General features: G+C 35.7%; 1 protein-coding gene across 1 annotated transcript in view; it reads right to left on the bottom strand.

Annotated features, from left to right (window-relative positions):
- Positions 1 to 3,118: 3,118 nt before the first annotated feature.
- LOC101587430 (UDP-glucuronosyltransferase 2B14-like) overlaps positions 3,119 to 14,481 on the bottom strand; it is a 20,986-nt gene continuing 9,623 nt past the window's right edge. Inside the window, exons 2-6 of the mRNA XM_004648219.3 lie at positions 13,053 to 13,201; positions 10,147 to 10,278; positions 7,599 to 7,686; positions 5,508 to 5,727; positions 3,119 to 3,707 (exon numbers count right to left, since the gene is read on the bottom strand). Of these exons, the coding sequence (XP_004648276.3) occupies positions 3,431 to 3,707; positions 5,508 to 5,727; positions 7,599 to 7,686; positions 10,147 to 10,278; positions 13,053 to 13,201 (866 nt within the window). The 3' untranslated portion in view covers positions 3,119 to 3,430. The remainder of the gene's footprint in view (positions 3,708 to 5,507; positions 5,728 to 7,598; positions 7,687 to 10,146; positions 10,279 to 13,052; positions 13,202 to 14,481) is intronic.

Here is a 14,481-nt window from a genome sequence, read left to right as displayed (position 1 = left end):
ACTGAAGTTCAGGTGCAGCTCTACAAAGTTTGGACTTATCCAGTTGCGTCTGGTTTGGGTCTGGCTGCTGTGCTCAATCCTTCCCGCTGTTGCCCTAAAGCGTGAACCTGTTGTGCCCCTGTGGTGAGATGTTCTGCTCCTGGACTAGCTGGTTGGATCTATCCTCTACACTCTCCTCTGCAGGGATTGCAGCTGCAGGATTACACCTCAGGCATGTATGCCAGGCCTTAGCTGTGCCTGGAGGGGACAAGGTGAAGTAGGAGGAAGAGGAAGCTCTCTGCACACAGTCACGGGACCTGGGCTAGAATTGGGTCTGGGGGCTCTGGGACAGTGCAAAAATTCCTACTCTGCGGGAGGGGTGGGGGAGGCACTGCGGAGTGGTGGGGGGTGGCCCAAGGGGCTGGGAGAGTGTCCGGCCCACGCTGCGCCTGGCCTGGGACTGGTCCCGCCACCGCAGGTTAGCAGGAAGCTCTCCACACACTCACCGGACCTGGGCTAGGGCTTCTTCTTCTTCTTCTTCTTCTTTCTTCTTCTTCTCCTTCTCCTTCTCCTCCTCCTTCTTCTCCTCTTTCTCCTTCTCCTCCTCCTCCTCCTCTCCTCCTCCTTCTCTCCCTCCTCCCCTCCTCCTCCTCCTCTTCCTCCTCCTTTTCTTCTCCACCTCCTCTCCCTCCCCCTCCCCTTCCCGTCTCCTCATTCTGCTCCTTCTTTTGGTGCTGGAGACCAAATTCAGGAAACTGTACTTGTCAACCAGGCAATTATGCTACCAAGCTATTTCCCTGGACCTTCAAGATCTTCTTGAAAAATATGATCCTCATGTTGTTTTGCTTTAACATATTGTAACTTTATCAAGACATCCATGTATTTTCATTGCAATTCAGAATGAGGTAATGTCTTACTTTTTCTGCTGTTCCACATTTTAAGGCAGGTTTTGTTTTACAGGTAAACTTCATTGTAAAGCATTGATTTGTTTTTCTTTATATCCATTCTGAACACAGCTTTGGAAATCTTTTTCCTTTTGTTCAGTCCATAATGCCAGAATTTCTGCTATTTCTGATTATTGAGGACTTTAGAATTAAGTTTTTCATCTATGATATTAATACATACCTCTTCCTTAGAATATGTTGGTTAGTCAATCAAATGGCTTTCTGTGCCTTTTTTGTATTGCTGTTCTTTCTCCTCCAGTTGAAAAAAATATTTTAATATTTTAAATGTTTGACAGAAATTTTTATTCAGACTTTTTCTTCAGTTCTGCTAACTTTGCAGCATTTTCTACTTCAAGTTTATCTTCCAATGCTTTTAGCTCCTCTTGTTTTATTTTCACTTACAAAAGCCACTTACACATAACATTTGGCTCTTTAGTTCATCCTCCATTTTTTTGTAGTGTAGAGTGAGCCTAACCACAAAAGTAATGTGATTTTCTTGCTTGCATAGCCTCAGTATATCTCATAACAGTATTACTATAAACATTTTGTACTACTATAAAAATTATGAAATATTATGAATTTTTTTATAAAGTAAAGTAACACTACAAATGAGAGATCTTACTACCTTACCACAAGAAGAGGAAAACATAACCTGATATTTTAATAGTATCAAACCAGAATTGCAGGGCCATACCTCTCTTTGTTAATCTTTGTCACCTATAGAAACATGGTGTATCTCTATCCCTGTCTTGTTCTCCCTCTCTGTCTCTATCTCTATTTCTGTGTATCTCTGTCTCTATTTCTCTCTCTGTTTCTCTTTATCACTCTTCTCTTCCTTAGTAGTCAATTTACCATACCCTAAAATAAGAATAGAGAATATTCAAGGTGTCATTTAGAAAAGATCATTTGCCTTTCTAGCCAAAGATATCAGCAAGTTTTACAGTTTTATTTAGGAATTCTATTAGGCCCAGAATTTTAAAAGTGAATAAAATCGTTAAAGATGAATATTTCATAATTTTTGAGGAATGTGTATTCATTCCTCATATATGGATCAAAGGACTTGTGTTAAACTGCAAAGTGAACTGACTGAATCTAATCTGGCCTTTGCCTGCACTGTCATGCTTTATATCTCTAAGTTCAACACAGGATCATTAATAAAAAAAGAAAAACAACATGGGTTATAAAAATGTGATTCTCTGAAATTACATGTACATGGAAGCCCTCCTTGCCAGAGTTTAGAAGTGATTTCCTACTTTGTTCATTTTTTTTCTTTTACATGTGGTTATCAGGGCAGGTTTTTAGGAGGAGTAGGCTGAACCTAGTTTTTGTGTATGGTTTAATGCCTAGTGTTGGAATTTCTGATATGAGTGCTACACATGTTACATGAGGGACAGCCTGAATATACTATAAGGAAGGAAAAGAGGCTTGCTTCTTTCCTTCCACTGTTGTCATTTATGCTTTCTTCTTCCACCATGAATGTTTGACACTCTGCATTGTGCCACCATGCCTTGGAGTCAGCAGATACTAAAATTAAATTATTTATTAAATTAATAAACCATGAGTAAAGTGAATCTTTCACACTTTAACTTTGGACATCAGGTATTTTTGTCTTAGCAATGAGAAAAATAACTAAGACATTATTTTACTTTTCCTTTCCCTCTTTCCATTCTAATCACTTTCCTTTCTTTTATTTTACTTTCCTTTCCTTTTCCTATTGTTCCCTTCCCTTCCTTTTCTTTGTCTTTCCTTCTCTTCCCTTCCATTTCTTTTCTTTCTATTATATTTTCCTTTCCTTTCCTTTCTTTTCCATTCCCTGTGCTTGCTTTTTTTCTTTATATTTTCTTTTGATTTTGTTGTTGTTGTTTTGCATATATACTGAGTCGATCCTGAAGGATTGAGTCGTTTAGACAATGTACTACTGAAGTAAATCCTTAGGCATTTTATTTCTTATTTTGAAACAGTATCTCACTTAATTGTCTAGGCTGGCATTGAATTTCCTATATTCGATGCCTTCCCTCACTAATTGATGAGGTTGCACTTCTGTGTGATCAAAGGTAGACTCATTTTCCGTTTATTGTAGTACAAGAACTTCAGTGATCTTTGTCTTAGTAGAATTAGAGATAAGTTTATATTGAAATTAGTCTTATCAACTGAAAATTCTGAATGAAAATCACAGATAGCCCATTTGTCATCATTTTATTCAGAATGTTTCAGAAAATTTAAAGTAACATTTAAATATTTTGCTTTTCTCACATAAAAAATAAACTTATTAATTCTATTTCTGAGATATGATAATACATGTAGATGCCTACCAATATATACTTGAAGAATTATGAAAATGGAATTGAACATAATTGAATATTTCACCAATAATACAATAAGCAGCAAGTCAAGGCACAAGTATCATAAATCATTAAGGATTGTTTTCCTACTGATTCATTTTCTGTGATCAAATTAATTACAGAAGCCTCACTGATACACCTACTACCTGTAAGTCTCACATAGCTCTATTCTTTCTTTTTCTTTTCTATCTTCACAAATTTTTGATAACAAAGGAGGAAACATTTTATGGCAAGAAAAGTAATGGTCAACACACAGGCCAGTAGGAAGCCAATCACATCCAGAGAGTGGTACTGGTACCAGGTGAGGTTGTGGGCCAGTGGCCGCAGGTGCTTCGCCCCTTTGTGGCGCATGACATACTCAATCCAGAATGCTGCTCGGTCCAGTGGCTTCATTGGCTGATCATGATGAATGGTTGATAACCTCATGACATTTTCTTTATAACTAAAGAAATATTAAGTAGACATCAACTTATACAATGAAAGAATTAGATACCAGATAAGACTCAGTAAAACCCCTTAATGCTTCTATCTAGTGATCTGTACAGCTACCCTGAATATCACAATAAACAATATAACAACCACTGGTGATTTCCCAATGTCTTGTTTTGAAATTCCATGTCAATTTTAACATGTTCTCACTTTTTTCTCCTTAAAATGATGAACTGAGTACACACAAAAAGTGGAAGTAAAGTAAGTTATTAACTTTATTCTTAATTTCAGAGATGATAGTAAATACGACTGTTTGAATATTTCAGCTGAAATGTGCAGAAAATGATCAGAATGTGAAAATCATTTTTATTTTAATGTAAAAATGTAAGTGCCTTGCATCCTAAAGTAACAACAAGAACAACCAAAACTCTATTTTGAGTTTTGAGTTACAGAATAATTACTTATCACTGGACATCATGCCTAACTTGCTGTGTCATAACATATGGTAAGAACGAAAGTCCATGGTAAGGATCATATGTATATATGCATGTCTGAATAAAGAGAGTCACAGGTGGGTAATGACTAGAAACTAGTTCTAAAACTTTAACTTTGGATAAGAGTTTCAAATTAGTAGATTGCCTCAATTCAATCCTGACTTTGATGTTTTCTTATCTTTTTATAAATGTCTCTTGTCCTGCATTTTTTACTGCAGAGATTTGATATATTTTCTGCTCTAATTGCTATGAGCAGTAATATTTTGATTTTTAGAATAGTTTGGTTTAATTTTTATGTAAATAACTCAGTATACATTTTATATTAATGGGTTGATGTTGATCTTGTTAGTACTGTATCTAGATTATGAGGATTGGTCACCATTTTATACTGAGGAATTGTAGTTGCATTTATTACTGATGTCAAGGTGATCATGTTACAGGAAAGAGGGTACAATTGGGAGCAGTCTTACCAAGTCTAACCCACAATTTTCTGTACTGTGACATAGCAGCAGTAGCAAAGGAGGTAACTTCATTTATTTTTGTAACAATAAGGTGTTTGCGTTTTTAAAAGTGGGTCAAATCTTGACATATTATGAGAATACAATAAGAAAATATGAAGCTATAGAATATTTTCAATGATCAAGTGCAATGATATGAAATTATTGACTGAAAATACTGTAGAAGGATTAAATATAAAGGGAATTTATGTTTTTTGTCTATAGAAAAATTTGAGAAAGGTTTAAGTAAATAAGTATATGAGAAAATGAATATATTAACTTATTATACTATGTTTTTATTTTGAGATAACCTATATTCTGTGGATTCCTGTTGCATATCTTAAATACACACAATATTTTAAAGGCAATATCAGTATGGTGATGGAAAGTAATATCTCGGGGGAAAATTAGTATGGTTATATTTATGTTTCTCTGTTTTTGTTTTGTTTTGTTTTGTTTTTGTGGTACTGGGGTTTGAATTCTGGACCATGTGCTTCCCAGGCAAGAGCTTATTCTATTGATCTATCTACCAGCCGTATGTTTTTCTGTTTTATTGCTTTTCTAGTGCTTCCCTGCATTCCTAATGTAACTATCTTTATTCATTTCATTCCAGTTATTGGTTCTATGCTTAAATCTATGAAAAAATTTCACATAAAATCACAAAACATTTTATGATAAGGGTCACAGTTAGAATTGAGTATTTTTTTCAGAAATTAAGCAAATTTCTGCATATGAATATATTCTAATTTATATTCATTGTGACACTTTGTGCTATATTCAGTATTTACATGATATTCTATGTAATAATCCTGTACTACTCACGAAGGATTGTTAATGACGGCATTCAGTGCATTGACCAAATCTGTAGTTGACATTGTTAGGAAATCCAATACAACAGCTGTTCCTTTGGCTTTCATATGAGCTATGTTATCATGTTGTTCCCCGAACAAAGGTATCCCAACCATGGGGACACCATGGTTGATGGCATCATACAAGCCATTGGCTCCTCCATGAGTTACAAAAGCTTTGGTTTTAGGATGACCTGGAAGAATTAGGAGATTTTAAGCCACATTATTATTGGTAAATATCAGACAAAAATGAGAAATACATAACAAAAAGTAATAAAATGAAGTTGTACATAGGTAAAAATATTCAAGCCTATTAATTTTACTAAGTTGCTTTTCTATCTCAAAACAGACAGCACCTAAAGGTGCATTACTTGTATGTGAATATTGGATGGCAGAGATATTGTGTGTCTTGAGAGCTGAGCAATGAACATGTGATTGCTACCTGAATAAGTAGAGGGCTTAATAGATAAAATAAACCAAGTTACAAAGAAAAATCATGTGCCTGTAAGAACTTGTCTTCTTAAAAATAGTTATTCCACTAACTTTAATGTAAAGATTACTGAAAGCACTATGGAAGACAGTAAAATCAGAAACAAAGTGTTATTACTTTATAACAAGCTGTGACATGTTCTTCCATAGAAAAAAGAGTCATTCAAAATTAAATGAGGGACTGATAAAGTCAGTAGATCCTTTGTCAGTGTTAGCCATATGGATGAGTCTTGGCCATTACTTGGCCAATGTGCTCTCTGTGAAAGCCTGAGAGAATGTTTTCTCCCCATGTGACTTTCGTTAGGAACACTCTACATCATCAATCACTTTCCTCTTTGGCCCCATAATCTCCTTGATCAGAAAATCTGGGACACTACTGAGTTATATGACATTATTGCATAGATCTTGCTTTATCTTGGTCTTAACCGTCCAGCAGAAAAGTATAAAAATGAGGTATAAGAAGTAAAGCCATGCTGTTATGTTGAGCTATAGGGCACTCAGGTCAACAATTTCTGACATTGCCAGTCAAGTGGAAGACCCTATACTATTATGGACTACTGGACTCTTTTAGAATATTTTGCTGAGTTAACACACCTATAATATTAAAATAATGGAACTAAACAAAAAAAGGGGGATAGAGAAGAATGTCTATTTTGTATCTGTGTATTCAAAGTTGTTAGGATAGATATATAGTTACATTCTCTTAATGAATAGAGGGATTTGTTTTAATAGTGTTCATAAATAGGATATCATTTCCGCATCTTGTACAGCAATTAACCACTAGGAAGAATATATGCAATGTGTTAATTATTGAAACTGTCCTACCAGTTTGGTTTGAAACTGTCTCATTGCTATTTGTTTTTCAATAAAATTATGGGAAAAAATAAATTAAAAAAAGAAAAGGAAATCCTAACTACATTGGCAGATAGGTCCTATTATCATTGGTATGTACATCTACCAATTTTTCCAAGATAAATGCAAAATCATAAGGTACTACAAATATGTACTATTAAAATTTTAAAAAATTAAACAAAAAAATAAACAAGGGGGATAATTCTGAGTGGTATTAGAATACTTAGAATACTCTTATAGAAAGGAAAGCACTATATATTATAGAATACTCTTATAGAAAGGAAAGCACAATATATTAGAAGCTGACTACTGCTTGTAATATATTGAAGCAGTAGTCAGCAAAATAATCAGTTAGTTACTGAGTTGTACTCAGTGAGAAGAGACTACATTTAAGCATAAATGTTTCTGACCATGAAAAATGCCGTGTGTGTGTGTGTGTGTGTGTGTGTGTGTGTGTGTGTGTTACCAGGGATTGAACTCAGACCCTTGTGCTTGCTAGGGAAGCACTTATTCTACTGAGCCATCTATCCAGCTGTCTCTGTTTAATGAAATGAATTCTGTCATATTTAGTTTTTCACTAGAAAAAAGAGAAAAGAAGATTGGATGAATTCTTTGAATATGTTAATAGTAAATCCTTATTCTGTTGGTTTTAATTTTTATTTGAACTGTCATCAAGTGAATGAACTGTTATAGGGTTTTCAGTATTTGTTCTCTAAAATCTTACCAAGAAGATCATTTTGAGGAATCCACTCATACAGTTCAATATTGGGTGCTACGTTATCTGGTTTTTTTCCAATGAATTTCCAAATAACCTATTAGATGGAGAAAATGTTTCATTTGCCTTGTAAAACTTGAACTGACTCTATATATATATATTAAGTAGTTCAGCTATAGCAAATTTAAAATTTTTCCATTTATTAAAGGCAGAAAGGTGATCAAGAAGATGTAAGTAATGTGAAAAACACAAACATAATGAACATGCTTCCTCTATGTAATTTTATATTTCATCTTAAATGCAATCACGATTTTTAATAAAATGAGAAACTCATTAGATGATGAATGATAAATTCATGTTTTAAGAAATTGCAACGTACTCATCATTCAATCATATCAGATAAAAAGATATTTAAAGGTAAATCCCTTATATATAACATGCAGCTTCTAAATTTAAAACTACATTTCGATTTCAAGCTATTAGACATAAAATACTTATTCTACAGACATTTTATTGCAAATTGACCTGTCTTCATTTACAATCAATAGTCTTATTAGCTCTTTAAATATTTTTTTGTTTATTTATTTATGTATTTGGTACAGGGTCTTGCTACGCAGCTGAGCTTTGTAGCATTTCACCTGTCTCTGCCTCCCGAGTGCTAGGATTATAGGAGTGAGCCATCACACCAGGTTTCTGTGGCCAGCACATGCCAGGGTTCTGGACCCGGAAAAGCATCAGGTATTGGGGATCTGACCCCGGTCTTGGGCTTGCGAGGCAGGCGCTTAGACCTCAGAGTTATGTACTCAGCCCCTTAATCAGCTCTTGGAAAGGAATCAATAAAAGTCTAAGAAAGCTAATTACACAAACTTGCCTTAATTACAAAAAAGAAAGCATTTCTCCCGGAAAATTTTATTTCATTTTCAACATAAATTTATCATGTCATCAATAGTGCTAGGCCGTAGAGTTCTGTATGGCTGTTAAAAATAGGTGGAAAGGGCCGGGGAGATAGCCCGGCAGTCTGAACAACAGCTTGGCAAAGCTCAAGGACTGCCTTGATACCTGGTACCGCTGTGCTGGCCCCCACACTGAGCGGGACACTGTAACTGGTCATGGTGGCACGCATGTGATAATCACCGTGCTGTTCAGGCTAAGGCATGGAGGACTGCTAGGAGTCTGAGCTCCATAAGGAGATGTTGTATCAAATAAATAAATAAACTCACTCTAAAAAATTAGATAGAAAATTGGAGGCCCTATAATTCTTTCAAATCGTTCTTTTTCCAAAAATTAACCATGATACTCATAGACTACAGAGAAAATATGTCCCAGAAAAATTCTTTTCATGTTGAGTTACAGAACAGTGTAATGTTTGAAAATTACTGAGGCATACACATGTATTAAAGCACAATTTACATATGCTTTTTAAAACTGAGAATATGAGAAGTAACTTGTAACTGTTGCCTTAACAAGTAGCATAATGATGCCAATAATCATGTAATGGACAAAATATAGAAAAGTAGTCCATAAATATATAACAATTAAATTTGTATTCTGTATAACAGAAAACTAATACAAACTATATTGTCTGGGAAGGTAGGGAACCTCTTTCATTTTCAAACTCGATTTTACTTAAACTTTTCTTACTTTTCCTATTTTCAATTACCTGCATGTTTCAATCTATTTTAAAAGAAGCAGTGTACTTGGAGGACATATGTTATTATTGTGTTTACCAGAAGAGCATACTGAATAGCTAATTCCAAAATTATAATAAATTATAAGGCAAAGATTCCTTGTGACTCATACAAGGCATCATGAAACCCAGTCTTTTTTCAATACCTGCATACTGCTTTATGCTAGGAAGGATTATAACTCAGATTTTACCTCTTTCTGAAACACTTTTAGGTTGCTCTGGGCCCTTAGGAGTTCCACAAGAAAATGTGACAGCATAGGTTTTGCCTTTTTTTTTCTCCTTTTCTTTTCTTATCTTTATATATGTATATATATTTTTTCATATATATATATATATATATATATATATATATATATATCAGAGTCTACAGGTTCTCACTACACAGATCAGACTCCTAGTGATCCTCCTGTTTTTAGCCTCCCAAGGGCTGATATTACACTCTCATGCCACCACACCCAGGCTCAGTTGCCATATCATCCTGCTCTGGAGGCAGAAGCCTGCAGGGGCACTCCGTGGATCAAATCTCAGTAACTGCGCCTGCTTAAGCAGGTGTTTTAGTCCACTGAGCTATCTGGCCAGCCAGGTTTTGCCATTTCTGAATGTCTAAAAATAATATTGTGGTGAAAACCTTCACCCATTGAAACTGTTGAATACATTTCTTTCTAATTTCTATGGAAGGATCAAAATAATTATCAACCAAACTCTCACTCTTTTGTTAGTATTGTCATTTCTATAGTTTGATTCTGAACTGGGTAAGATATATTAGAGCTACAAAACTAATTATCACTTGGGAATTTCTGCCATTTGACACAATATAGAATTAAACAAATTAAATGGACACTGCTCTAGAATGGTGGCACATTTTCTAACCTTTTGTGGAAACTGAGCAAGAGCTGAAGCAATCACATTGGCCCTGTCTTCTGTCATGTTGTTGACCATAGAGCCCAGAGAAAACACCACAATACCATGCTCTCCAGAGCTCTGCACAAAGTCTTCCATTTCCTGTGAAGAAAGAATGTTGCACATCACAAGAATAGTATGGCAAATGCCTTTGAAAGATTATATAAAGGGTGAGACAGGGTACATCTTGTCAGTTATCATTGGAGCAGTTGGAGAGGTTAAGTGCACAAAATGCAATGGTTGCCACCTTAACCTTTTCCAATTGTTCTAATTCTCAGTATTTTGCAAAATATATCTAAAATGTAAGGATGGGAAAGTTAGCTTAGCCGACTAAGCACATGCTTAGGCAAACACACGGACTAAGGTTCGTTCCCTGGCACCACGTGCTGCACTGGCCGCACTCCCTGGCTCACAGAGCCAGGGACAAAGTAGAGGCATAGTGGCACATGCCTGTAATCACAGTGCTGAGGAGGCCACATACAGGAGGATCATTATGAGTTTGAGCTGCATAGTGAGACCCTGCAGAAAAATAAAATAAAATAATAACATAAAATGAAATAATGTACTCTGTTTCAAACTAAAATTTTACAGGCAATTTATTTTCTATACTTTTAAGTCATTGTATTCAATTTCTGTTTCTTTGTTATCCTCTAGGAATTGTTTGATCATTCCATTTATATGCTTTTGGTCTTCATTTCTAACCCAATTTTTACATGCATATTTTGGTGTGAGCAAATAATCTTTAGCTTGACATGTAGTTTACTATGTGTGTTTGACTTCATTGCAAATTTCTATTCATGGTGGCATAGTGAAATTTGATTTTTTTGTGTGAATAATTTAGTTTAGATTTATTTTTAGATTTCATAAATTATTCAAAACTTTTATATTTTAATGAAGTGATGTATTTTGTGTACATATTTCATAATGAAAAAGTCATATTTTTATTGAAAAGGCAGTATTTTGTAAGCAGACAGACTTTATAATGCTTGATTTGGACAAAAGTGCATGGTTTATGATCCACTGGGATCAGGACTAAGCAATGCCACTAGAATGTCAATTATTTCTTTATTCTTCTTATCCTATGTTTTTTCCACTTTAATTAACCCTCTTTTTTAGACATTAGGAATTCTTTCTTATGTAAGTGCATCCTCCACTGAACTTTAAATAATATTTCCTCAGTTTTAGGATTCACCAAAATATCCCTAAAGAATCTAAGCAATTTGAATTCAAAATGTATATTAGACCTTATTCGTTTAAACAATTGAAAAAGTTTGGGTGCTACTAAGAATAGAGAAAAAAGAAAACTTCTGCAAGTGACTTGTAATAAAGAGTAAGCAATTATTTTCTATGAAAATATGCCTTAAATATTAGATGCTAATTTTAAATTCATTTTTTCTATTCTTCCTCAAGAAGTTATACTACCCTACATGTAGACTGATTTCCATTATAATTCAACTCTCAAGGTTGTTCTCAGACATGAGTGGTCTGGGCTCCAGAGAATCTTTCATGCAATGTCCAATAAGGTTGAGTGAACCACAAAACATCTGCACCAGTAGAGGAACTCATGCCTCTGTACTCTGAAGTATAAAAGAGAACTTTCTTGTGAGTAATAATAAATGGTGGGATGAAAGCAAGGAAAGACTGCGTTTGCTTGCAGTGTTACTGTTAAACCTTTACTGTTAGAAATGATCTTTATTCAAATGCACACAACTTTAAAAAAACTTGAGCACTTACAGTAAAATTTTAACATTTCATCGCTCTTTAAATATTTTTAATTATTTATTTATTTGGTACACGGTCTAGCTACAAAGATCGGACGTGTAGTTATTCTCCTGTCTCAGCCTCCAAAGTGCAGTTATTCCAGATATACTCCATTATGTCTGGTCTCTCTGACTGGCATGACAGGCCCAGGTTCTGGGGTCAGCATGGAATGCTGTACTGGGAACTGACCCAGGTCCTAGCACTTGCCAGGCTAGGTGCTTAATACTCCTAGCTATCTCCCTAGCCCAGAAAAACCTTAATAGCTGAATTCATGAATTATCTACTTTGTTTCTAATAGTCTAAAACTTTCAGTGCGTGGTATTTAAGCAGAATAATGTGTTTTGCTTGTGTTAGTTTTATATTCATTTACATTTAGGAAGACTACAGGATTTCTGCTCTCTATGATTTTGCTAGAGAATAAAATTTCATGCTGGATTTCAGTTCCTATTGGATGAGAATACATGACACATCTGCACATATTAGATAATTAGTATAATTAATGACAACATAATTAGTAACAACATCAATAATGATATAGATCTGACTTACATCATTAATAAAGTTCCAAAACACTTTAAGAGTTTCTTGTATTTTTACTATGTTTCCCCTAATTCATTGCATGCTTGCTGGCCTTCTTATATGGGTAAGTAATTGTCATCTGTTTGGAAATCTTAGTCTATGTGCTATTATCTTTTGCTGAAAGTCTTATAACTTCCTAAATATCCCCACTCCGTAGTCTTTCCCCTCCACATTTGAAAACAGTAATTGAATAGAGAAAAAAATCTATTGCATTTTGTATTATGCAATTCTAATTTCAAGTTTCTTGACCTGGATTGTTGTTTAACTATCTAATACCTATTTTAGATACATTTTACTCTTTGGATTATCTAGTAAAATTCTTTGTACACATAATCAGCATTTTCATCCAGTTTGACAATCTTATTGAAATATCAATTGTTGTGATAATAGAGGAACATTAGTTTCTCCTGACAGTATACTTTTTGCTATTTCTCAAACATCTCATTTTTAACAAAAAACTGAATAATGCACAGTCATTGTCTTCAAAATGAAAAGCCAAACATTAAACCAAGCCAAACCAAACCAGATATTCTTACCTTAGGCAAAGGTTTGGCAGGTTTGCAGTGAAGACCACCAACAAAGTCCATGTTTGGCATGATTGGGCGAGGAAATTCCAAATCCCAGTAGGATCGAATGAGCCACATTTCTGCTTTTGCCATAGTCTGACGTAAAGTTGTGGGTTTACCTAAATTAAGAAAGAAACCATGTAAAAGAAAACGAAATGAGTGAAAGAGAGAAAGAGAGAGATAAAGAGCGACAAGGAAAGATAAAAAACAAGGAAGAAAGAGAGAAAAAAAAAGTAAACCAGAAAGTAAGAAGTGCATTATAAAGAGCCAGTTGTCAAATTAATATGTTCTATATTTTGAAAGTCATTGAACTGTTTCGATCAATGTTGGAAAAAATGATGTGCAATCATCTCTGCATTGAATGTTCAAATGTATGAATTTATAGAAAATGTAAAGCATATATACATCTGTTTATAATGTATGTTAAGTTCATGCGTGTGTGTGAAGTATACACGGCTAATTTACATTTTTGACTTGTCCTCTATCTATTCCTAACATCAGTCATTGGTAACATGAATCATACTCTGGACTCAGCACTTTCCAGGCAGGTGCTTGTACAACTTAGCTATATCCCTGGACCTAAGTAGTAGTTTAAAACACAGGAGACCCAGTCCTATGCCAGGTCCAGTGAGTGTGTGGAGAGCTTCCTGCTACACTGGGCCGGCGGGACCAGTCCCAGGCCAGGCGCAGCATGGGCTGGACCCTCTCCCACACCCTCGGGCCGCCCCCCACCACTCTGCCGTACCTTCCCAATTCCTCCCGTCGAGTAGGAATTTCTGCCGACTTCCGGGAACCCCCAGACCCAGTCCTAGCCCAGGTTTGGTGAGTGTGTGGAGAGCTTCCTGCAACCCTGCACCAGCGGGACCAGTCCCAGCCCAGGTGCAGTGTGGGTCAGACCCTCTCCCACCCCCTCAGGCACCCCCCACCACTCCGCCCTACCTCCCCCACCACTCCCACCGAGTAGGAATTTCTGTCGAGTTCCGGGAACCACCAGACCCTGTCCTAGCCCAGGTGCGCAGCGGAAAAGAGCTGAGCACAGCAGCCAGACCTAAGCCAGACGCAATTGGATGAGTCCAAACTCTGCAGAGCTCCACCAGAACTTAAGAACATGTGAAGGTTATAACTACAGCAGAGATCTACAACAAAGGGCAGAAGACAGTGCTACACAAAATGACGAGAAGGAAACAAATGCAACCTCAGAACCCAAGCCCACCCATAACAAGTGCAGAGGACAATAATACAGAACAAATTGGAAATCACACAACTGAAAGCAATGAATCAACAGCTTCTGAAATAAAACAGCTACAGAAAGATATAGAAGACCTCAGATTGGAAATGAAAAAAGAAATCCCTGAATTAATAACATCTGCACTAAAGAATCAAATACAGAAACATATGA

Source organism: Octodon degus, unplaced genomic scaffold (assembly GCF_000260255.1).
Source record: "Octodon degus isolate 3935 unplaced genomic scaffold, OctDeg1.0 scaffold00365, whole genome shotgun sequence".
Classification (NCBI taxonomy): Eukaryota; Metazoa; Chordata; class Mammalia; order Rodentia; family Octodontidae; genus Octodon; species Octodon degus.
This window is presented reverse-complemented; position numbering and strand designations above follow the sequence as displayed.